The sequence below is a fragment of the Ips typographus genome, linkage group LG4 (genome assembly GCF_016097725.1).
Source record: "Ips typographus isolate SLU linkage group LG4, UJ_Ityp_2.0, whole genome shotgun sequence".
Classification (NCBI taxonomy): domain Eukaryota; kingdom Metazoa; phylum Arthropoda; class Insecta; order Coleoptera; family Curculionidae; genus Ips; species Ips typographus.
In genome coordinates, this window is record NC_138425.1 from 11,555,362 (window position 1) to 11,579,525 (window position 24,164).

At 34.7% G+C, this 24,164-nt stretch overlaps 4 protein-coding genes across 7 annotated transcripts; 3 read left to right on the forward strand and 1 right to left on the reverse strand.

Moving 5' to 3' along the window:
• Positions 1-5,060: 5,060 nt before the first annotated feature.
• On the forward strand, positions 5,061-13,505 carry LOC145727553 (diacylglycerol lipase-beta-like). The gene is made up of 13 exons (XM_081977177.1): positions 5,061-5,289; positions 9,233-9,343; positions 9,559-9,650; positions 9,710-9,946; positions 10,007-10,227; positions 10,289-10,445; positions 10,503-10,798; positions 12,207-12,404; positions 12,459-12,609; positions 12,664-12,818; positions 12,868-13,017; positions 13,077-13,189; positions 13,243-13,505. Exons 2-13 carry the CDS (start codon positions 9,249-9,251, stop codon positions 13,412-13,414), a joined length of 2,037 nt encoding a protein of 678 aa, XP_081833303.1. The 5' UTR covers positions 5,061-5,289; positions 9,233-9,248; the 3' UTR covers positions 13,415-13,505.
• Positions 13,506-13,646: 141 nt separating this feature from the next.
• Nmdar1 (glutamate ionotropic receptor NMDA type subunit 1) lies at positions 13,647-18,567 on the reverse strand. Of its 3 annotated transcripts, XM_081977176.1 has the most exons (16): positions 18,335-18,567; positions 18,156-18,278; positions 17,464-17,592; positions 17,220-17,414; positions 17,067-17,167; positions 16,842-17,015; positions 16,533-16,794; positions 16,267-16,477; positions 15,922-16,214; positions 15,628-15,862; positions 15,427-15,575; positions 15,216-15,373; positions 14,990-15,162; positions 14,681-14,934; positions 14,518-14,577; positions 13,835-13,976 (listed from the first exon to the last, which is right to left on the reverse strand). In XM_081977176.1, exons 1-15 carry the CDS (start codon positions 18,503-18,505, stop codon positions 14,563-14,565), a joined length of 2,643 nt encoding a protein of 880 aa, XP_081833302.1. In that variant the 5' UTR covers positions 18,506-18,567; the 3' UTR covers positions 13,835-13,976; positions 14,518-14,562. The 3 variants fall into 3 exon arrangements, with proteins under 3 accessions (XP_081833301.1, XP_081833300.1, XP_081833302.1); XM_081977175.1 differs by lacking the exon at positions 14,518-14,577 and having other exon boundaries at positions 13,647-13,976; positions 15,922-16,208; XM_081977174.1 differs by lacking the exon at positions 14,518-14,577 and having other exon boundaries at positions 13,647-13,976; positions 18,335-18,566.
• Positions 18,568-19,688: 1,121 nt separating this feature from the next.
• LOC145727986 (uncharacterized) lies at positions 19,689-21,945 on the forward strand. Its single transcript, XM_081977880.1, has 6 exons — positions 19,689-19,749; positions 19,952-20,188; positions 20,242-20,541; positions 20,594-20,928; positions 20,981-21,198; positions 21,248-21,945. The coding sequence occupies exons 1-6, from the start codon at positions 19,690-19,692 to the stop codon at positions 21,745-21,747; spliced, it is 1,650 nt and encodes a 549-aa protein (XP_081834006.1). The 5' UTR covers position 19,689; the 3' UTR covers positions 21,748-21,945.
• A 654-nt stretch (positions 21,946-22,599) lies between these two features.
• On the forward strand, positions 22,600-24,091 carry LOC145727967 (uncharacterized). 2 transcript variants are annotated; one of them, XM_081977850.1, is made up of 6 exons: positions 22,600-22,676; positions 22,775-22,835; positions 23,004-23,168; positions 23,223-23,399; positions 23,455-23,653; positions 23,707-24,091. In XM_081977850.1, exons 2-6 carry the CDS (start codon positions 22,821-22,823, stop codon positions 23,895-23,897), a joined length of 747 nt encoding a protein of 248 aa, XP_081833976.1. In that variant the 5' UTR covers positions 22,600-22,676; positions 22,775-22,820; the 3' UTR covers positions 23,898-24,091. The 2 variants fall into 2 exon arrangements, with proteins under 2 accessions (XP_081833976.1, XP_081833977.1); XM_081977851.1 differs by having other exon boundaries at positions 22,626-22,676; positions 22,756-22,835.
• Positions 24,092-24,164: the final 73 nt, after the last annotated feature.

Sequence of the window (24,164 nt, forward strand, 5' to 3'; positions counted from 1 at the left end):
TGAATTTACGATACTTAATTAGTTACTCATACTCTTCTTTGCTCAATACTTTTTTTAATAACCTAAAAATTAATTTTGCAGTTGTACGTTCTACGTAGTAAACAGTTCGGTGGTTGCAAAACACAGACTGCGAATAAAGCTAAAACGAAGGAAAATATTAGTCTCAACTCCCAGGTGTACATAAACGGTTTATATAAGCCATAACAGTAGTTTATTTTGCGCGATTCTTGGTTATTTCTACACCCATAAACAAACTCCCTGAATTCAGCTTTGTGTTGCTTTTTGGTCTATTTTTTTGTGAATTGTAGTCTTTAAAACTTAGAAAAAATGTAGTTTTACATAAGTTACACCTTTTCCAAAAAGGTTATATGTTTTTGTTCTCATGTCGTGAAAAGTGAGAAACATAGCTATTTTCCAAAAGTCCTGATTGATTTTTGTTACCAACTGTCAAGTGGCGTTACATTTGGAAAACTAACACATTTGAGTAGTAATATACGTAAATTTTACGTAAAGTACAATTGGAAATATGAATAGGGGAAGAAAGCTTTTCACAACCCTGATTTTTGCAACTTTTGAGCAGAATTTGGCAGTTTGATACTCAGGGACAAAATTGCTTGTCAAACCCACTTGGAGTGGGAAAATTACTGTTTTAAACACATTTTTGGAATCCTCATTAAATTTCCTATCCAATAACCTGAAACTAATTTACAAAATTTGGTATAGTCAGAGAGAAAAGCGGGGTCAAAATTGGAACTGCCAGAAATACAGTATTTCTATAATTTACCAGTAAATTACAGGTAATTTTTACCGGTCAATTATTCCTAGTAAAGTAAAATATTTACTTTAAGGGAAATTTACTCAGCAATACATTTGTTTATTCCATAAAAAGCTGTCGATAATATAATCTAATAAATCTAATCTTGTTTTTGCAAATTTACTGAAACCTAATCGTAACATATTTTTATGATATATTTTAAGAACAACATTACTTTACTAAAACAAATTGGTGTACGTAACGTTCAAGTCAAATAGTTCATTACGAGAGCGAATACCCGGAGATAGCTAGGAAACAGTACACACCCAGCAACTGAAGCAAACAAGATATATTAGGAAACTGTCCACAATGTCTTGTGTGTAAATCCATCTTAGGTAAGTATTTCCGAACTCGGAACAACTTAAAGCACCCTAGTAATTACTTTGGGAGTATATTTCGGTGGAATTAAATGGTTTTGCGATTCGAGACAAACCGATCAGAACCTTCATGATGGAGAAAAGGAAAATGGAACTCCGACATGGGCGTAGACACTCAATCACTTGATTTTTATTTTTTATAAATTTAGCATAGGACAAACGAATTGCTTATGGTTAAATTAATGATCAAGGATGTGATAATATTTTCAAAAAATCAAATTATAAGAGACGATTTAAATGATACGACAGATTTGATGGAAGCCACTGTAACCGAATTGCCCAGCCCCTTTGAAAATTACTGGAAAGAAGTGAGTTCCTGTCCCCAAAAAGGAACTATTTAAACTGGGACCAAATTTGCAATTGAAATAATCCTATTGAAGCGATTTCTATTCATAGTAAACCTTTTCCCGGATAAACGCTTGCTTTTTGCTATTATTGGAAGGATATCGAACACACTTAGCACTTAGCACTGATGTTGCTGTTCTTAAAGATTGACAAATCTCAAGTGCTATTCATGACTGTTTTTTAAATATAAATCTATTTTATGTATTTAACACATATTTATATAATATAATATAATGTTCCATCGAGCTAAGTTCAAACAATAAGAAGGGCGCTCATAAAAATTCCGCTATGCCCTTCACGTTTCAGGCTGAAGATAAAAAGTTAGGAACTTTCATATTTTTTCTGCCTACCACCTCACCCAAATTGTCCATTACATTTAATGTCGTAGGACGGATAAAGTTTAAACGACATTGGTAGTTTGGTTCTTTGGCTTCGGTTTTGAAACTCTCGTCGAGGAATGTAGTTGATGTTAAAAGAGACAATTTGTCTTCATCAGCGCGACATTCACATCTTATTACCAAGAAGAATCAGTCAAGATTTTTGTCAAACAAAGGCAGAGTTTAAAATTGCTTTCATCGTTTCGAAATGAGAAATGGTTAGCGAGAGTGAAAGATCGAATAAATGAGTTGCTTTCGTCTCCTAAACATTTCAATTTACATACGGACACTTAAAAGTGCGAAAATTAATTATGGTCTGGCATTGTCCGTTTATTTGACGTTAAACGGGGGTGTGAATCAGTTTGAAACAGCTGAAATATGATGTTGACAAATTGACTGAGAAATTAACTAAATTTAACTTTTAACTTTTCATCAAAAACTTTCTGAACAGGTTAGAAAATTCATTTTCAAATGTCATACTGAATGTATAAAATATGTAAGTCTGCAGATGGAATAACATTCAAATGAAACCTTATTTGATGGAATCCTTGAAAACCCCCAACAAGGGCTTTTCTTAAAAAAGGGCGTTATTACTTCAAAGAATGAATTTAAATGTACTGTCGTATATTTGGATCGTTCTTTTTCCTTCCGGTACTTTACGTGACACACATAATTCCCGAGGTAAACGCGCCCTTTCCCTCTTGGATTGTGATGAAAAAATTTTGGTTCGGGTAGTTCGGTCCCCATTTACATAGGTTTATTTTCATATTTTCACAATACGCGGAGAATTTGAAGTGGGAAGCCTCGCAGGGTTTTCTCTGGATATTGAAACCGAGCAAAGGAAACCGAGAAAAAACAAATACGACTTTATACTTTCCGCATATTTATCGTAAGAGATTGTTTTTGCGCTGCGGTAGAGGGGGTTATGCATATTTGATTTGCCAGTTTTGCCCTTAAGAATGTCAATAAATTCACTCGCACGGAGTGCGGTCCTTTTTCTGGATTTCTGGAACAGGTATTTATGCCAGAATGTAAATTACTCGACAGCAACGACTTGAGCTGAATAGCAAGTGGGAAAAAGACAAACTATTATCCATTTTATAACCGCTCATGCACGAATAACCTTGCCAGCCTCTGGACCGTTATAAATCACATTAAGTTAACCTCGGCCGAGGCAAAAAATGATAAATTGTCTCAATAGAGCACACAACAGTCTTTCTCAATTTCTCAACAAAACCGGTCGGCACCAATCACATTAGTCATAGCCCTCGATTCTTGTACGTTTTCGAAACGGCAAAAGGTCACGGAAATTTACGGAACGTGGTGGATGGAAACTTGCCGAAGTCGGATATGATTTTTTTTTTCCGTTGCAGTGTGAGAGGAATAAATTTCGATAAGTCTGTCGGAGTTTTCCTTAGTAAGAAGAAAGGAAATTGATAATAATAAAGGAAGTAAATGACTTATGCTTGTGGAATTAAAAAGTTTTCCCAAACTCAAAGGAACAGTTCATGTTGTGATTGACACAGTTTTTGGGATATTGAATAAAGTGAGGGAATTTGCATGACTTTTGGTCAAATTGTTAAATTTCCAAGCACCAACCTAAAAGTTCAAATCGATTCATTAAAAATTATTGTCCCAAAAACTAAAAATTCATCCCATTCTCTATATTGTAATAATAAGAAATTATCACTAATAGTTACTAAAGTAAGATTCATGCACCATCAAATCAGGAGTTTATTTTATATCCTACAATCCTTATATTTTTCAGAAAACTTGTAACAAAAATTAAAACTGTTTTTACGACTTTACTGATGCAAAAACAGCAATTATTTGCAATATATTTGCACCTTGTTGTGCGTCAAAACTCACTTTTATGGTTCAGTAAAACAGGAATTATTTTAGCAAATTACGTGTGTAACTTTAAGGAATGCTAATGACACTTAAGTTACTCTGTATGATTTAGTAACAGTGCAATTATTGCATCTTGCACCAAAAGAAAAAACAAATGCACTTAAAAATAGTCATTTTTCTTGGGGGGTTGTTGGTACTGGAAAACAAATTTTGATTGTGAAAACAATAACATTCCAAGTTGAATGTATTTCATTAAATAGCTGCAATTTAATTAGTGGAACTTATTTATACGGCTGACTGATTATTTTTAAATTTCTCTGTCTACCTCTTAAATGGTAAATTTCAGCTTAATTAGTTAACGTCAATAAAAGCTGAAAACAACTGACTCATTTCAGTTAGACTGGAAAATGTTCGTTTTAGGCCAAAATTTGTATTTTGCCACTATACTTTGTTAACTACTATTTAATTGCCACAATGTTGCTTGTTCATTAATCAGATACCTAAGTGGTAGCTATTGAGTGGAATAAATTGTTAATTTCTGATGGAAAACAAATTGTGACAATAAAAAAATTCCATAAAGATTAAATTGAAATAGTGTTTCAAAAAGTAACCAGTTTACAGAAACTATGATGTAACAAAGAGCCCGCTAAAATAATTCTTAGAAGCGCTAATAACAGATTATCACACGCATCATGTCATGCTAAATGTGATGGAGAAAGTATTAGCCAACAGCATGTAATTGAAGCAGTAGAGTACTTGTTTTGCTTTTGATAATTGTCAAAAATTCCAGTAAATGTTGTTTCAGTCATAAAAGTCAGTTTTAAACAGGCTAGTTAACTATGAACTGGAAGATCACTCAATCCAGACAGTAAACTATCTTTAATGTACTCCTGGATCTCATGCCACTTATCGTCAATTATGATTGATTAAAAACCAATAAACTGAAATTATTCCGTATAATCCAGTTGATTATTAAGTTCAGCTAGGTCAGAAACAGAAAAGGTGTCAGTAGTGGATCTTGGGTGCGCCACTGCTTAGAAATACACTGGTACGTGCATGAGAGTGCAACCAATTCCTCCTTAAAATCAAACAAAAAAAATCATTAGTTAGTAATCAATCCGACCGAATTCCATTAACGGAAAACTATAGTTTATTATCTAGTTCCTATTCAATAAAGCTCACGTCTAATAATCTGAGAATATTTGGGAATCCGGACAAATTAAATAAAAAAACTTAGGTTGAAGAGGGAGAATGGACGTGAAGCAGCGACACCGTGGTTTGTCGTTCCACCAGGTTCCACCTAGTGCTTCAAAGCTCTTCGATCGCGCGAAAGCTTGACCGTTACCATCGCGTATAATACACCTGTCTAGGTAACGGTTTTAGTTTTGGTAATTTTCCGTGTCATATCGGTCAATGTTTCGGATTTGTTGACATGGAAATTGATTTAGAAAAAATGGATAATCATCATGACTGTCAGTTAAGTTGATTCTGTTAAAAATTTTGGTGCTGCCTCTTGGTTTACCAGGTAACTATTACAACGTTAGTTAGTACAACTCACTTTGAATGAATTAGTTCAGGGAATAAGCGAGAAGAGAAAATTTGGAACGAATGTTGCAATACTCCTTCGTACGCAGTCTCTCTCTCCTCGATCGCCAGATTTTAGATTGTAGAAATCGCGCTTACCGTTCTTGTTTTTGTTGTTACATAAAACCCGTGTGATTCATTGGAAATAAACGCTAAACACCACTCAGACCACGGTGGTTGAGCATGTGTGTAAATGGAGCAGACGAGTCTTAAGAGAAAGTAAAAATTAGCAGGCTTTGTAAAATCTCTCTGTAGGTGAATTTGATTTGACCTACATAGCTTTGCTATTGTTGTTGTAGAATACAAAAACACATGGACATTGTTTTATTAATGCCTTAAAAATTGCTTCCTGTTTGACTTCAAAATCAGTCAGGTTCATAAACTAAAACGCAAATCTTTAGCATTGTTCTTCACACCTGTATATTCTATATTTATATTACGATGTTTGTCTTGTCTACTTTGTTTGAAGATCTAGCAACTAGCAGTTGATTATTGCTGCCACACGCTAAGTAGTCACTTTTCTCTCAAACATTAGAACAGAGAGACTTTAAATTGAATATCAACTATTTAATTTAACTGTGAGGTCTTCTGACAAAATTCATGTACATTCAACTAACTTTTCAATATTTCTAAGTTTGCGAGTAAAACTTTCAAGAGCCCAAGAACCGAACAAACAACGCAAAGTTTCAACAATGTTTTGATTTCTACACACAAGAATAATTTTTATAATAAAAAGGAAGAAACCTGTTTTAAAACTTTCTTACAAGGACAATCAAAATAACACACATTTTGTTTAGAATTTTGAAACTATCCTGACACTGGTTGCACATATCAATTTTGTGGTAAACAATTTTTTCAGTAAGATTCACAAAAAATTGTCGCAATAATTGCATAAGTCGTGCATTGAAATTAAATATAATTTATCACAAAAGGCTGTCAAATTTAATTTTCGTCTTACTCGTGCTACTAAAAAGTTGTGATAATAAAAATAAATAGAAAATCCGGGAAATGTAGTACAACATTGTATTGTGGCTTGTTAAAGAGTCTAAATTTATTATTTTACATTATTACATTTAATTAATTTGGTTTAAAAATGTCATTGTTTTATGTTTGATTAAAATTTAAACATACATACAAAAACACCGTAGATTAATTATTTAGTATGGTAAATTCCCTTTGGCAGGCTTCTATTGATGAAAATATTCTCATAAATGTAGAAAAATTAAAATTTCCTGTTTGATAAATAAATTTAATAACCGAATTAATTATTTGAATCAGTACTAATACTTCCAATTTTTTTTGGTAGTGACAACATTAATTAACGTGGAAAAATATAAATTTTAATTTTCGACTAGTCAAGGACAAAGTAGGCTTAAAAGAAAATAACATAAATTAATGAGAATAAAATTATAATTCGGTTGACATACATTAGATCAAATCCATAAACATATTATGCAACTTAACCTCTCTTAGATTTCAAGCATCAATGCCAATCAAACATTCTTGGAGTATAGTTTTTAGTTAATATGCAAATTATTTTAAATGCATAATATACCATTAATACCCGTTCCAAGGTTAGTTAAACACAAAAAACACACACGACATTTGAAAGTCACGTAATGACTTTCACTGCCTGTCCAGAATCTTTTGCCATAAACTATATTACTCTAAATTTTACTCTAAAATATGATTTACTGCCATAAACTAGGTGGAAGTTTTTCCTTAAAAACATTGACTTTACATTACTTTAATGATTAATCGTGCTTAAAAACTGCACGTTATTTAAGTTTATTGACACGAACTAACCGATTAAAGACATATTTTTCATTAAATGCAAGCAAACGTAGGATCAGTGATCATTATTTTGCAATTACATTAATTGATTAATCATTTTTTTTGCATTTTCATTTTAGGTACTGTGTTTAACTAGAACTTCTGACGTTCACTTGATTACTTTTATAGAATATTGACGCATCAAGTAAATCAAAGTACAATTGTTGCTAACATAAAAAAATTTAGGTTTGCCACGTGTTTAATGAAATTAGGGAAACAGTAGTAAAACGTAAAGTTGTAATTATTTTTAGTTTTGAAGTTCAGATGACTTTTTCTTCATTATTAAATCTTTAATTGAGAATTAAATATGAAATGAATTTAATGAAATTGAATATTTTAGATAGAATTTCCTCTCGTATGTAAATCTTATATAATTAACATAACAACTTGGCTTAACCTCAGTCAGATTAAGATATCCTAGGTTAGGTTAGGTAAGAATTTTTTGTTTCTGAAATTTTCAACTGGTTCCCCTACAAAATATATTTATGATCTTTTTTCAACTATTTTGAATCTAATTTCCTCTACGAATTTGCAAATCTGTCGACTAGTATTCGTATATGTATGCGATGCAGAAGCAAATAAGTAACCTGACTTCGCAATTTTTAATTGTTTCTAGTTACCAACGCCAATTACCCTGTGATAATTGGGTTTTATTGATCAACGTTTCTAAGTTGACCATTACGAAATTACCATACCTACGTACAGGGCAGGCTTATGTTTTTTTTAGTCTTTATGCAAGGCAATGTGTACAAAATTCAAAACACTTGTTTGTGAGGAAGAATTGCTTTTTGTCCGACTCTGTATTTATTCTTGTTATATTTTAATAGAATTTATAAGCATATTTAAAATATACATACCGGACAGCTCATTTAGCTGTCTTCAATTAGTTGAATGAGTAAAATAAAATTATTAAATAAAGACAGTTTATTGGTTTTCAATAATTTTAATTCTGCTCGTTTTTTATTCATTCTATTTTTTCATATTCCATTCTAAGTAAACTATAGACTTACACAGTGAAATAAAGTAAAAAAGCTAAACAACCAAAATCCTTGTAGTTTTTAAAGCAATTTTCTGTACTAAATTATTTCATGGTAAAAAGCACACTCTGAACTGTTTTAAATGTCAAAAATCTCTTTAGGATTTAGTCAAAAATAAATCTTGCAATCAACGACTTAAATTCTTGTTATTTGGTTAATTGTGTAACGTTTCAGACACCAATTCCTAATTAACAGAAAATACTAATAATGCTATAATTAGTCCAGAAGTGAGTCGTGTAAAAGTAACTTGTAATTTGTCCAGTCTGTAAGTTAACTTTATATATAATTTTCCTGTCAAGTTATTTTTACAGTAGTTTGAACATAGACAAAAGTCACTCTAGCATACTTTGCTAAACGTGCAATTTACTGCAAAACCTTTTTAGATCCGGTATATTATTACGTAGCATGGACAAAGTACAGGTTAATGATACTAATCAAAACTATCGGTTCGTGAACGTTCGTTCGTATTTTATTTGTAATGTTGTCCTGGTGAACTAAGATTTTAGTGTTCACCTGTTATATGTAAATTACCAGTGCATGATGACTCAAAAATCAAATAATACCAAATGACTCATGCATTGCATAAAATTAAAACTTAATGAAAAAAACCCAACAGGACATATTTTTGACTAATATTTATAGTTCATTAGCACATTGAAGGTTTTACTGGTAACTGTGAATGTTTTTCAAAATTGCAGGAATCACATATCAGAAAACTTTCTAAGATAGCGTAAACAACTGTTTGCACTCTCTTTACGTAAAAATGTACTCGAAAGCAATAAAATAAAGCCAACAAGTTAAAAAAAAGTGCTGATTACGACCACATGGGCCTTTTGCTCGGGAATCCCTGTTCCTTTGACGTCAATGGAACTGGTTAGGTACCAAAAAAGAAAAAAAAACGAATTTCGCGAAGAAACATTTCATATAAAGTGCGTGTTGAGTCTTTATAGGTACCGTGGTTCTTGTCGGTTCTGTATCCCTAGCCACTGTATGAATTTTGTGTTCTTTTTACAGGTTTTCGTAAAGCGGCATGCCTGCTCTTCGCCTATTTGGCAGGAAATGGTTAGCCGCATCTGATGATCTTGTTTTTCCCGGACTTTTTGAAATTGGTCTCAGATCACTATGGTAAGTTGGTTAAAACTCACGTTTTTAAATCACTCTAGACGTGTTTGATCGTATCTACATGAAACACGACTCTTGATAAGTATCTGTGACCCTCCTCAGTTCTAGGAAGTCAATATCATACAAACTTTGTTTTACCTTCTGACCTAACATTAACGACCATTTTAGCCTCTAGTAATACTTCCTAGTTTCACCAAACTAATCTAATATATTCGTAGGTTGGGGCTTTTAATTTGCGTCCACATAAAGTATTACGACGACACGTGGAAATGTTCCAAAGGTGGAGATTTTGTGCGGATTTATATCATAGGTAAACCAAGCAAATTATTTCGTACGAATTGTACTTTAGTTGCTACGTTTGTACTACAGGGATGATGGCCCTTTTATCAGCTGTCATTATAGTCCTAGTGGCATTGGTTAATCAAAGTGCCAGAGGCTCGATAACCAACGTGGAAGCTCGAAAACTGGTTGCTCCCATATTATTGCTCAAACTGTTCCTTATTATACCAGAAGTCATTTTGAATGTGTTTGGTACTATGTGGGCTTTTTGCAGGGATACAGTGGTATGTCCCTATGAAGGACACTTTTCTAGAACTGTTATAGAAGGTGCACCATTTAAAGATTTGCATTTGGAACACCGTGTATAAAAAACGCTACAATTTGCAGCTTTGGTGATTTTTAATTGGGTTCTATTTGGTCTGGCTGTTTTCGGTCTGGTAATGGTGTTCGATCCGTTGGGTTCAAAGCGGTACCACGAAGTGCAAGAAACGCCCAGCGCTGGTGAATCGTTGCGACATCGAAAAGGTACCAGCATATGGAAAAGAAGATTCAGATGGGCGTTTTGTTGGGTGCGGTCGGATGAGCATGGTCATGAAGCTTTCCAGCAGGTCTGGATTTGCTGATACATACTAATATGTACAATCAAAGAGCGGATTTTTTGTTTTGCAGGTAGCTGCTCTATTAAGTGCGTTGTTTCGAAGCACAGATTTGGTACCATCGGATGTTTTGGCTGGATGTGTTCTTCTTCGTGTCAAACAGAAACGGGAAACTCGAGAAATGCGCAGAATTTACATGTTGGCGGACGATGAACCGAAATATTCAACTGGTAAGCTAAAGCAGATATTTTCCTTTACCGTTATCTTTACCATTAACGAGTTTTCAGACGTGAATAAAGTGTTTTCCATCGCGCCACGATGGATGAATCTGGAAAATGCTAGACATTTTCTCCGACTATCCATGGCGGCTTACGGTTGGCCTTTTGTAATGTACCTGCATTGCGGTACTGGATTGTTTCGTATACTAAACAACGTGACATGTTGCTCATGTTTTGGAAACCCCCAGTATACTATGGTAGTGGATGATAATTGCTGTTCTTGCCACTTGGCTGGTGTTAAGCACATATCCAAACTTAATGAGGAGGATATATTATTCGCTTCGTTTAGAAATCACGTTTTTGAGGTAAGTTTTTTTTCAAACTATTCACAGTTATTTAATAATAAAATAAAACATTTAGTACAACTAATAGGAAACGTCTGTATTTTTTTTCCAAGGAACTAAACTGGATACTCTAGTATGTAGATTAATCAAAGTAATAATTAAAAAATGTCTCACCTAACTTGACATGAGGTTGTCGTGGTCGTTTATAGTAAAGTCAATTAAAATGCCAATTAAAAGAATAAGAATAAAATATGTCTGTTTCTGAGAAAAATTAAAAAATATTACCTTAAAATGGCAACAAAAAAATGATGATTTTAATCTGTAAACCTTTAATGAGAAATTACTAAAAAGATTTGAATTTTTCGCAGCTAGAGTAAAATGTATACTGAAGTGGTATTTTTATGGTGACAATCTTGTTAGTTATATTCATCTAATAAATAACTACAACACTAATTAAACATAAAAAAACATTTCTAAGTAAGTGAGCAGGAAAATCCAGTCAAGGTGCGTGTGCACATTAATCAAAGTTAATTTAAAGACGTACAATTTAATGTCACCTAATCTAACATTAAAGTAAGTACTCTAACAGTGGTAATAACGTTAATTAAGACTCTAATTAAAAAGGTGGTTAAATAAATATTTAACGTCAATACGGTTGCTAAAAGTTTCTGGGAATAATCAAGATAAATTGCCTCTTCTAGAGAGTTACGTAAGCACTGTTAATTGAAATATTTGATCTACAATGACTATATATTTATTCAAAAAAAAGAAGAAACGTGTGTAAACTATAGTATTTGGATTTAATAAATTCTACGTTAATTAAGGCCGCCACAAAGCGGTTATAAATCAATAAAATGCATATGAAGTATGAGAACGTAAGGTGTAATTAGCAAATGTAAACAGGAAACTCAGTGTTGAACGGTTACTATAGCATATTGAAATTAATTATTATTACAGTTTAAGCGCACATTATGTATTACTATTAGAAATTCGCATGCTCTTGAAGAAAAACTGTGTATAATAAATGCATTTATTATGTAATTCTACAGAGTGTTTTTAAACAGAGAACAGTGTATTAAACTTTTTTTTTAATTAGTATTGTACTAAAAGTAAATCTTATGTGATAATAATAATGAACGTGTTAAACAGAAATCAATCAATCTGCAAACAATAAATCAGGTCGGTGAAATTAAAATGCAACTATACAAAACGGTTAGTTTACGAGCAGTTATATCATAACAGCGTAATTATTATTATTAACAAAAGGAAAACAACAGTCGATAGTGGTATTGTAAAGCACATAGATAATTTCACGGTCGAATTACGGAGAAAGAACTTACAGTAGAAGGAAAATAAAAAAATAAAATAAATAAACTGGATATTATATCACACTATATCAAAATAAAAAAATCTGGTTTTAAACTTCTAGTTACCGTTCTGCGTTATTGTGGACCACAAAACCTCCAACATTGTAGTGGCCATAAGAGGCTCTATTTCCCTTAGAGACATTTTCACCGACTTAACTGCGACTTCGGATAAGTTTGAGGCTGATGGCTTGCCACCTGAGACTATGGCCCACAAAGGGATGATAGCAGGAGCCGAGTACATTGCTAAAAAACTTAAAGAAGTAAGCTGATTATGATTTTTTGGTTTGGTTGCTGTAGGTTTATTATTTTACTAGGTTGGTATTCTTGAAAAAGCTCTGGCAATGTATCCAGATTACGGACTGATCCTCACTGGACATAGTTTAGGTGCCGGCGTAGCTTGCCTGTTAGGATTTAAGATAAGACCCAGGTTTCCTGATGTGAAAGTTTACGCTTTTGCCACTCCAGGTTAGCCAGTCATATACTCACTTACATAACTGATAACTAACTGAAATTTTTTAGCTGGATTATTGAGTAGAGAAGCAGCAAGAGTCTCAGAAAGTTTCGTTTTCACTGTTGGTGTTGGTGACGATTTTGTCATGAGACTTGGTGTAGAAAGTATTGAAAATTTGAGAACTGGAATTATCCAGACCCTACACGCCAGTAGACTACCTAAGGTAACTACTCCTAAATCAGCTTAAATCATTTTATTATGCTGAATTGTAGTATCGAATTTTACTGAATGGTCTGGGTTACACCCTTTTTGGAGTGCCACCACGTGACCTAGAGGCCACCTGGAAAGACGAAACTTTTCCAGAACCCACTCGATCACCTCTATTGACATCCAGAGCTATCCAGACGGTGGCTGGTACAACGGTATTAAAAAAAAGCACTCTCGTATAATTGTGAATCGTAACCTCTGCTTGACATTACAGGAAGCAGCTTTGTTTTCCAGAGACTTGAGTGTACGAAGGTTTTCCAAAATCAGGCTGTACACAGCCGGGAGGATACTGCACATAGTCAGCAGAAAAAAAACCAAAACAGACAAGTACAAAGATTTTTTACGTGTAAATGCCTGATTTACTATTTGGATTATTGCAGGAAAAGTGGAAATGGCGGTCCAGGTTATGAAATGCGCTGGGCGCCTGCCGAAGACTTTATGGAACTGAAAGTTATGCCGAGAATGTTGTTGGATCACTTGCCTGATAATGTATATAAAGTTTTAGATACTATTTTAAGAGAGCAAAAAGATAATGTTAGTGAGATAATTTGAAAGCTTACATTCCTTAGGGAGGCTATTTTAGTGTACAAGAAAAATTGCCTATTTTTAGTGATTTTTCCAATAAAACAACCTGATTTTGTAATTATTTTTTTAAGACAGAAACTTGTGTTGTAAAACTCAACAAACAAAACAAATCATGCATAGATAAGTTAATCTAAACATTAAAATACATTAACAATTATTATCTAACAGTATTTAAGCATTCACCAAATTATGAATCATATACTAATCAATGGGGTAAGATTTATTTTCTTTACTCATTAGCTATGTAAATATTACTACATCAAGAAACGGTAATTACCATTTAAACCACCAAATGGGACACATCCCAAGTATACCCTGGTAAATATCTGGGTACATGGGGCAACTGCCCCCCTTCATCAGCCCGACGTTGCCTTATATCAGTGTCTCCAGGCCAAGCCCTTTCAGGCCCTCCCAAATGACCAACTCTTTGGAATTTATCAACTACGTGAGATATGGTAACCGTTTCGTTAACCCCATTGGATTTAATACGACGTTGCGGTATGGAGGAGGCCCTTAAAGTTTTGCGTTTCTAGAAAGAAGAACATGAATAATATACCTTGAAATTAACACCTAAAAAAAAGAAAATTTATGGTTTTTACTCATTGTGCGTATAGTGATTGGAGTTACTATCAGTTACTGAGTGTTTTAGAGGTGATATTAAGCAGTATCCTGTTACTGATACAAATGCATGCATTCAATTAATATATACATAAGTTTTCTTCAGTTATTTAGATTTCAAACACTACACCGTCACTTTTTATTATCAAAAGTAACTCCTACAATCGGGATTAATGGTGGTTTATATACACAAGTTTCACAGTTTCAAGTTAGTTATACAGTTTTAATCACTTAATAAAATACAGTCTGCATAATTAACTTTTTTCAACTGCCTCAGTATAAATACTTCACTAGCATTATATTATGTCTAACTACCAACTCGTGATAATTTTACAAACAAATGCAAATCTGGTGATAGATCATCACATTAAGAGAAGTGACTATAGAAGAGCTTATTGCTTAATAAGCGTTTTACAAATACTTAAAGAGAGAATAGATTTCTGAATGCTCACATTGAGTATTCTAAGCTAGAATGTCACCAAAATTGCTGACCAAAGTTAGAGTTTTCGATCCTGAAAAGTATTTTAATTATTCCACTACAACAATATTTTTTAGTTAGATCAGTGATTCAGAAGAAGAATTGAAAAGAATGAATGAATTAGAATAAAAACTCACCTCAACACACCCTCTCCACTTATCAGCAGCATGCCTGGCCAGTTCCATTCTTTTCTGTTTTTTCATTTGGTGTTTCTTATAAACCATTTCAATGACAATCAACCCCATGCCGCCAATTATGCCCGCCCCCACCAAAATAAACACCCCTGCCATATTTTTCAATCCCAACGTATTTGGTGTTTTCTCAAATTGTTCGCACTGCTGAGTATTTCCTTGTAGGATCCATTTATTATCCAAGCTTTCCATAACACCAGCTGTACACCATTCAATGTTATTACAGATAAAATAAAGTGTATTTTGAAGAAAAACCTTCATGAAAGTCCAGAATAGCTAAGGTGACGTCATCAGACCACGGAGAGCCTTTTTGGAGCCCTATGCCGTAACCGGATCTTCCAAACAATTCCCCTGCGGTTACCAGCTCACAGTCCTGAGCTGCCTCAAACTCTAAACGGGAACTATCCCAAATGAAGGCCATAAGGTTCCTACAATTAACCAAAGAAATGGATGGTTTGTGAAATTTAAATGTGACATTTACCCAGCTTTAACATCGGCAATAGCTCGTTCAGCAGTGTCGTAGTTGTTAGCCTCCATAGTTCTGTACATGTTGGATAACTCCACTTGTCTTCTAAAGTACATGTCTACAGCAGAGCCTTTTACAGTGGCACACGTTAGATTTTCCATGGTATTTCTCAACTAGAAAAATAAATAGGTTATTCCAGTTTTAGTGCTACAACTGTCGTACTTACACGAGCGTCATTAATACCAGTGAGTTTGGTTTTCGGTCGTTCCAACACAAGAAAAGCTGCCAAGTTGGCAGTGTACGAAGCTACAATTATCATGGCAAATCCTGCCCATACCATTCCTAAAACTCTTGCAGAAAAGCTACGAGGTGTACCTAAAAAATCCAAATTTAATACAGGAAATTGTTTGCAACATAGTTGATTTACCTTCACCAATGCCACTGTTAAGTAATACACCCCAAGCAAACCAAATAGCGCTGGAAAGATTAAGGGCATCTTCCTCTGTCCCGTCTGTGTTGGCCAGCTTAAACCTTCCAAAAGGTGAGAATCGATCCAACAAGTACAAAACTAGCGCCACAACATGTACAGACACCATCACCAAAATCCACAAAGTATTACTGAACGGTTGCAAGAAAGATACCAAAGTAGAAGATCTAGATGGCTGAAACACACGTCAATAGTGAAATGAAAAACCTAAAAATCGGTAACAAACAGTCAAACCTTCTTTTCTAAAATTGTAATGCCTTGATACTTGAAAGGTTTACTGAAATCAATAAACTCCGCTCTTTCTGGGTTGATGGTTAAAGGGGCTACTATCATGTCAGCCCTTTCGCTCACCAGTTCACCAATCAAGCCATTCCATTCCTTTTTGTACACCCCTGATTTATTCCTGAGAATGTAGTTGCCAAACTGACCATCTGGGGACAACGCTAATGTGTAGGTAAAGTTGATCTTTTTGGAGAGTTTATTTAAAAGATCCATGCAGTAACCTTTGCAGCAATATTTTGCTGTAACTATCACCAGAATGTAGTAAAAAGCTCGTATAAAGTTTATGTATGCTTCTACCGGCGTGAGTTTCATTGTAATGAGGACAAGGAATTTCGTCAGATTCACAAGTTCCTGGACCTTCAAGTTTCCTCACATACACAAAAGGTTTCTCTTCAATTGTTAAAACTTTTAAGTGAGTTGGAATCATAAATCCTTCAGGTTTTTCACTTTTACGTCCTGGCCAAACAATAATTTTATCATCAACACTCAACTGCATTCTTTTTGTTTCCTACATGTTATTGTCAACTTTAATAGTAGTGAAAGGCTGTAATGGACTAACCAACCTTGCTGTAGTAATGTTTGCCTACTAAAACCTTCTTCTTCTTCCTCTGTACATTGACAATGTTGTATTCAGCGTTGATGCGGTCTCCTTGGTCGTCGAAAGCCACTTTGCCAGTTTCACCATTGAGCAACACTTGTTTCCGAATAAAATTAAAAAGATCTTTGCCAGTTTCCCAAATAGAACCAGAATTGTCGCAGTCCTTTGGTGCTGCCGTTATTTCTTTACTCTGATTCATGTCCCTTAATGCTGAAGCTAGTACATATCTACAAATTAGTGTAATTTTTGTTTTTTAAAACCACAACTGGCTCACATGCTGTCCTTAATGTGTGCTCGTTCATCTGTTGCATTAACCAATTGTAAACCCAAGATTCCTTCAGGAACATTATCAGCATCTAAAGCTTGTTCAGTTACAATCCAGGCATAGCCAGCTTCAGTCATGTTCAATGCAGCTGCGTCTTTGAATATTACTTTAGCGTCGTTTTTACTACACAAAAATGTGTCAAAATGTTGCCTTCTTGGTTGTTAAAACACTTACTTGGCATACATTAGGTAAACTCTAGCTTGAGCGCTTTTAATGTCTTTTAGCTGAGCTCGGAAACTCTCCAAACCGGGTTCAAACTCTATAACTGTTTCCACCTACAATTAGTTAGTAGTATGGGTGTTTTTGGTTGTTAAACAGAAAGGTTACTTGAAATTTGATCTCAATATCATCTTCCAAGCTTTGGGAGGTGGTTTGGAACCGTCCTAGAATCGCCCGACCATCAGTATCAGAACTGTGTATAAAAATTACTTTTTTGTAGTTGAAATGTTTCAACATTTCCACCCAAACGTCCGCCTGATGCGAGTACGGTGGCACGGTTCTTAAAAAGGACACGTGAATATTCTAGAAATGATTTACGTAAGTTGAGTTTATAGTGAGTGTAAAATACAACCTTATCTGAAAAAGCCGCATCTCTCGAAGATATTCCAATAACTGGGATGTGATAAAATCCACTGGTGTAGGAAACAGCTGCAGGAGAAAGGTCCCCAGTTAAAGGGTGGGACACAACGACCGCATACACCTATAAAAGACACGAGTACACGAAATTTAGTTACTATACTATTACAATCTACGTTTTCAACAACAACGTTTTGCTTATGCAGAAAAAGATAGAGATAGAAAAGATAGATGTTAACACCATAAACTTCTTTTTTAACTAATTTCTCCTATTACGAGAAAAGTTTATTATTCAATTCATAGGAAATTGAAAACTTTAGGCATGCAATTTCTACTAACACTATTAAATAAACGAAGTTCCAATTGAATGAGTATTATCATTAATGTTTTGAATTCCAAATAATAAGTAAATTAAAGTTCTTTCAATTTTTAGTAACTTAAATTAGCAATACTGCGTAACAGCCCTAACAGTATAGGAAGAAATTAAAAGGTTTTTAAGAAAATAATAATGGTGTCACTAAACTAGAGTTATTTTAGTTTAATCAATTATTTACACCTGCCCAAATTTATAATTAGGAACGTGTTAAAAATAGTCAATTTAGCTATAGCGGTAAAATATCTCGTAAAGATTTTGATAAATACAGAATTATAGTAAAAACTATTTACAAACACTTTCTAGTTAATTACCTGTTTGGATATCAAATATTTGCAAACATTTAAAGCTGTACGGATCGGATTTGCGTCCATCAGAATCGCCGTGTTATAGTAGGTTACTCCCTTAGGGACAAAACTTGAGTCAAAGTTTAAATGCTATCAAAAAATATGGTTTAAAATATGTGGAAAAGTTTGTCTTATACGGTACTTACATCAATGGTTTCTTTAAAAAGCCCTTTGCTAGCATTGCTACTAAGCACACCTCCAATATTAAAAGTTGTAGGATTAGAATCCCTGTCCCTGTCCCTATCCCTTTGGCAATATGAAAAACGAAGAATAAAACAAAATAATATGCAAACAAACAGTTTTGGATGGTTTGACATGTTTGTAAACTTTACAAAAATGTTGTGTACGCCATGGAAGCCGGCAAATATCTAAATCTGAAGCTTGATGCAGCTACCGCCCATCCAGATCTGGATTCAAGCTGGAAACTAAACTTTCTCCCCTACGATTATTCCTAAAGGCTCAAAAATGTTTGTTTTATAAATTAACTAGCAGCAAAGCATGATTTTACTAAATTCGGTGTCGCTTATAAGGCACTTTTTATTTACATGTAAATTTGAGTTGGAAAAGGGGGAATTCGGTCCTGCGTTTGCCATAGCAACCTTTAGGAAAATATTGATTTACCCAGTTTCCAGAGTCTGGACCAGCCCCACGTTATTCCTAGTTTGCGGAAACGAATTTACTGATCACAACGACCGCAACTTCTTGTCTAATAATTTAATTAGCCACACTGAAGTAACACTAATAAAAAGTCAAGAGTCCTCAATATATTTATTTCTATAACAACCCACGACTGTTCTCCGAAATTCCGCGTAATACAATCAAATAGCATCACGTTCACTACGTTATGCTGCAGGTAACAGAAGAAAGTGAAATTAACTAGTTTTTGCCAAAAAAATAAGAAAGATTTTATTTCAATTACAACAGTTCCTTGCTTGATAAATCACAAAAAAAATTGTGAATTGTTTGAAAGTAAAATCAATATTTACTCCAAAAGTTTTTTCGTAGTATGTCACGAGGTTAGCAAAAAGTTAATTAATTCCCCACTTTCTTCTTAAAAAATCAATGAGTGTAATCACTGTTAAATAAACTGTATTATAACTTTAATTCAATATCTTATTGCATTGGATATTCTTATCTTTCCTTTCTATGGTCACTTTGGATTTTTTAACTCCCTAAAAACTGAAACGTTTTGCAAATCGTCACCTGTCAAAGAAAGTAGGTCGCAACAAGGAAACGTTACATAAAGCAACTTCCTCATTATACACAACATATTATGTCAATTGGATTAAAACCTCAACGTTGCCAAATAGCAAACCGTAAAAAAATTGTACTTGACCATAAGCGCAATTCGTTGCGGAATGCGATACACAATTTTAGTACGAAGAGATTTTTAGACAATTTTCACTTTCGTACCGCAAAAACAAAGATTGACGTTCGCTTAAAGGAAATTATCCACGGCAGTTTTTACATTGAGAGAGTCTATAAAAGATATGGTCTATCAATGCTCAGATTTAATAGATACACAGTCACTCTCTTAAATGGTTTAAACATGATTCTGAAAGTAAGTGGCGTGGTTTTGGTTGTGTTGGTTTTCTAAAAATTTTTGTGATTTTTTTTTCTAATTGGTGACAGTGCATAGATGGTTCAGTAGCCTAAATGTTTATTAGATTATTTCTGATGATTTTGAGGTGTTTTTAGTAAAATACTTTTTTTAAATCTACTATTGAGTCTTTATGAATATTCTGATAACATTTTAACGTAAGTTTTCAGTTGTGGTGGCGTTCATCCCTTACCTTTCGGCCCTTCCTGAAAACTCCACAGTTGCACCTACCGTCAAACAGAAACGAGCACCATCACCATTAACCTACGGCTATGGCAACCAAAATCCCGTATTCTACTACCTGGAAAACACTCAACCAGCTCAACGTCCAGAAATACAGCCCTCTGCCACGTCCGTAGGACCAGCAAATTTGTATCCAAATCTACAACAACCATTACAAGTAAATGTCTAGTTAAGTTAACCTGGCTACTGTGAGAATTCCATGTTTTGTAGGTTTACGGCGGACAAGCTGGTGTAAATAATAAGCAATTATTATACAACATCAAGCAAAGTCCAACCAACTTACACCCCAAAAAGTTTAACTTTAGACCTAGCGTTGAGGTCACCACGCCCAGTTCTTTCTACATAAATCCAGCGGTCAGTAGCAATAACATCCAACCTCTAACCTCAATACGTCCAGCTGCTCCAATTTTGCAAGCTCAACTCCCTCATGTTGCCTACCGACCTAAACCACAGGCACTGGGATTAGTTCCTGGTCCTCCAGGACCTAGACACGCTGCTACATCAGCAACAGTAAGCCTACAACCTAACAACCTTTCCAGAAACTTATAGGGAATAATTTCAGATAGTGAATCCAGTCCAACATGTTTTCTACACGAATCACAATCCTCAGAACGCTCAGTTTAATCCAGTACTACAAGTACAAAACGCACAAGCATCAGGAGATCCAGCTTTAACCTTCTTTGCAGATTTCACGAAAACCCAGAATAATCCCAACCCTGTTATACCAGAAACTAAACTAACACCCCACAGCATTTATTACAAACGGAAGTACCACAACCAGCAGAAATTGCCTTTAATCAATTTTGCGCAGCCACAAAATGGCAATGGGGTGGTAATCACCCAAGCCCATCTACCTGCTAATGGTGCAAATTTACCACCAATAACCAAAAACACCGGGTATTACAATGCATCATTAATATAAGAATGAATAATGTTAAGAATATTTTAGTCAGGAAACTGACCAACCTGCTGAAGGCGATGAAGAAGAGGAAGAGGAAGAAGAAGAAGAAGAGGAGGATCAAGGTGAGGAAAAGAAAGCGGAAGAAGAGGAAGAAGAAGAAGAAGGGCAGGAGACTGAAGGCGAGGAAGAAGAGAGTGACAATGAGGAAAAACCTGAAAAGAAAGAAACAGAAGAAGAGGAAGAAGAGGAAAGTGAAAGCCAAGAAGGTAGGTAACAATCTTGATTATATTCAATAGTCTAATTTACATAATACAGAAAACGAAGAAGATGAAAACAAAATGGATGAAAAATTCCTGTACGGAACTCTTCCGTTTGAAGCTGCAGTGATGATGAACGAATACGAAAAGAACTTCTTCAAACCTTCACCATACATTAAAGAGCCAGAGCCGGAATGCGACAAAGCGGAAGAAGATGAAGATGGAAGACCCGATGCTAGCGGACTTAAAAGCGTCACATACTATAAATACCCTTCTATAACAACGGACGATTTTGCCGCTCCCAGTTTTAACGAGTATTATCAAGGATTTAGCACCAACAGTAAATACAATTTTGTTAAACCGGGCAAAAAGTTGAAGAAGACTAACCGGAAGAAACCTTTTGGAAAATTTAAAAAGGTGAATTATTCGAAAGTGAAGAGACTGAAACCACCAAAGGAGGGGAAAATTCAGGGCAGTTATTCTCACGAGAGTCCAGTCACTCATAAACAGAAAGTGTTTGCCCAAAGATGGTTGTTGACCAAAGATATTCAAGGATAGTTGTTAAGGAATTCACAGAATTAAGTCTAAATTTTTGTAATAAGCAAACTTTACTACTCATTATTACATATATTTCTTCTTTTATGTGCTTGAGTTAGCATGTTGTTGTAAGTGTATATACTACAATAATAACTTGTGTTTATACAGGTTTTTATTGAAAATGTAATTTTATACTATTAATAAATTATTTGTACAATGTGTTTTGTTTCAATTAGTAGCATAACAAAGTGATATTTTCAAAAGTTATTATACCAAAACAAACTTGGCATGTTTGTATTAGCAAATTATTTAAACAGACTAAAGGAATTTGACATCTTGTGTAAATGTGGGGAAACTTGACCGTTCCAAATCAGCGAAAGAGGACATTTTGTAGTTTGGAAACTAATTTGTAAAAGTATGAAATTTTAGCAAGAATTAACGGTTACATTTTATTGGTAATCAAGTTTAAAAATCTGGTCAAGGGTATGGAGAAACAGACTAGAATAGAACCACCACTGTTTTCCCATAGTCACATTAACAGAATTTCAAGATATCATAAAAAAGCATGGAGAACCTATCTTCTTTCTGTACTCATACGTATTTTTACCCAACCCTTTATTATTATACAGACCACATAATTTATTGCTGCATTCAGTAGATAAACATCAAAAAATTTGTATTAATCTGTTACCGCGTTTCCTTATAGATCCTGGTAAAAAAGATGGAATAACATAAATTAAGTATGCAATTTTCTGGTAACTACTGGTTATCCAATTATATTTATTTATGGTTACCCAATACCAAAAACATACCCGCCCATTATTAACCAGCTTTATAATAATATCTAATGACACAAATTCGGATTGTCTTTAAAGAAAGCAATGAAGATCGTGATATGAAAGGGACGCGGCTCTAATCTAGAATTTTATTCTTCTAGATACGGAAGAAAGGTAATTATGGGCTTCGGAATAATAACTGTAGTATCATTTAATTTATGGTGCCATTTTTTTATGCAAAATCGTATAAAAGATGCTAGAGATGCCTTTAGTTTCAGTGTACTCTTCAACCACCAAACAGTAAAAACCAAGTGAAAGATGTTCTTTACGGGGGTAAGTTTTGTATATGAGTAGTTTTAGAAATGGTGTGAATGGAACCCCATAATATTGCCATGTTTCTTTATGTGATCGAGGTGTATTATTTTTTATGAATCTGAAAGTTCTTTAATCAAATTTTGAGAATGAGTTCTATTCAGTTTTCTAACCAAATTTTTCTTTTAGGCTGTTGTGATTTTCTTATTCATTAGCGCATCGTTGGCCACACCCCACGTGGCAAAACGTGGCGTTTTTGATGGCGGAAACAGTTTCAATTCTTTCGATGGTAATGGATGGAACAGTGCCGCCGGAGCTTCAGGTTTTGGTGCCGCACCAGCTCCTAGTTCTTATGTAATTTCTTTTATCTCATTCCGAGTGATGTTTCCTACACTAGGTATTTTCCAGAAATCATATCACGCACCAGTGTCTTCTGCCGAAATCGCATCAGCCATCCAGGCAGCCAAGGAAGCCTCGGGTAACGTCGCAGCCGCTCAACGCAGAGTCCAGGAAGCCAAAAATGAGGTTTTGCAACAGCAGCATTTAGCCAGTCAGAAACAATCAGATGCGGCACTTGCACTCCAGGTCAGTAAACATCAATCTCTCAGCTATTCTGAATTTTATTCAAATTAATTTCCAGAAAGCTGAAGCTGCTGCGGCTGTCCAGCAACAAGAAGCCAAAGCAGCAGCCCAATCGGTAGTGCGTGCTCAACAACGATTGGCTCAAGCCAAGGCTGAAGTCTCAGAAGCTCAAAAGATGGCGGCTCATAACGAAGCTTATGCCGCTGCAATCATTCAAAAAAGTGCCAATGCTGCTTCTCATGAGATCCAGAAAACTGGTTAGTGTTCTCTTTTTGTCCTGAGCTATGCAGTTAACATATTTCTTTTGCAGATAATGCCGCAAGGAAGATATCCGCCTTACAAAGCCAAGGCAGTTCAGTTATCAGACAGGCAGCAGCTGCTAAGCAAGGATCGCTGACTGCTGCATCAGCCGCCATAGCAGCGGCCCAAGATTTTGGCAGCGACAGCTCCGCCGGTCCTTGGTACGGCCAGAAGGTCATCCACTTGCAACCCTGGGGATAAATTGAAAAACCCAAAAGTCCGCTTAAGAAAAAGCGATGAATTTTTGCTTAATTTCTACTACTTTTTATCCTCCTCCATGGTTGTATAGTCTTCACTTGTTTATTATGTACACAATTTTCTTATAATATGTAATTATGCTTTGTTATTGTTGTAATACGTTTAATATATGTACAAGTTAATTAAAATATTGGATTGATTTTAATTCATAATAATTTATGTTCCATCCATAAACATACTACACATTTTCAGGTTTATGGTAAACTGGCT

Bases quoted from the DNA above. Each gene is read 5' to 3' on its own strand.
- LOC145727553 (XM_081977177.1), top strand. From the start codon at position 9,249: ATGCCTGCTCTTCGCCTATTTGGCAGGAAATGGTTAGCCGCATCTGAT. The intron at 9,344-9,558 runs GTAAGTTGGTTA...ATATATTCGTAG, and splicing joins ATTGGTCTCAGATCACTATG to GTTGGGGCTTTTAATTTGCG. The intron at 10,228-10,288 runs GTCTGGATTTGC...TTTGTTTTGCAG, and splicing joins GTCATGAAGCTTTCCAGCAG to GTAGCTGCTCTATTAAGTGC.
- Nmdar1 (XM_081977174.1), bottom strand. From the start codon at position 18,505: ATGTCAAACCATCCAAAACTGTTTGTTTGCATATTATTTTGTTTTATT. The intron at 16,795-16,841 runs GTGAGCCAGTTG...ACTAATTTGTAG, and splicing joins GCACACATTAAGGACAGCAT to ATATGTACTAGCTTCAGCAT. The intron at 15,374-15,426 runs GTAAGTACGACA...TTATTTTTCTAG, and splicing joins CTGGTATTAATGACGCTCGT to TTGAGAAATACCATGGAAAA.
- LOC145727986 (XM_081977880.1), top strand. From the start codon at position 19,690: ATGCTCAGATTTAATAGATACACAGTCACTCTCTTAAATGGTTTAAAC. The intron at 19,750-19,951 runs GTAAGTGGCGTG...TTTTAACGTAAG, and splicing joins GTTTAAACATGATTCTGAAA to TTTTCAGTTGTGGTGGCGTT. The intron at 21,199-21,247 runs GTAGGTAACAAT...TACATAATACAG, and splicing joins GGAAAGTGAAAGCCAAGAAG to AAAACGAAGAAGATGAAAAC.
- LOC145727967 (XM_081977850.1), top strand. The intron at 23,169-23,222 runs GTAATTTCTTTT...GGTATTTTCCAG, and splicing joins CACCAGCTCCTAGTTCTTAT to AAATCATATCACGCACCAGT. The intron at 23,654-23,706 runs GTTAGTGTTCTC...TTTCTTTTGCAG, and splicing joins TCATGAGATCCAGAAAACTG to ATAATGCCGCAAGGAAGATA.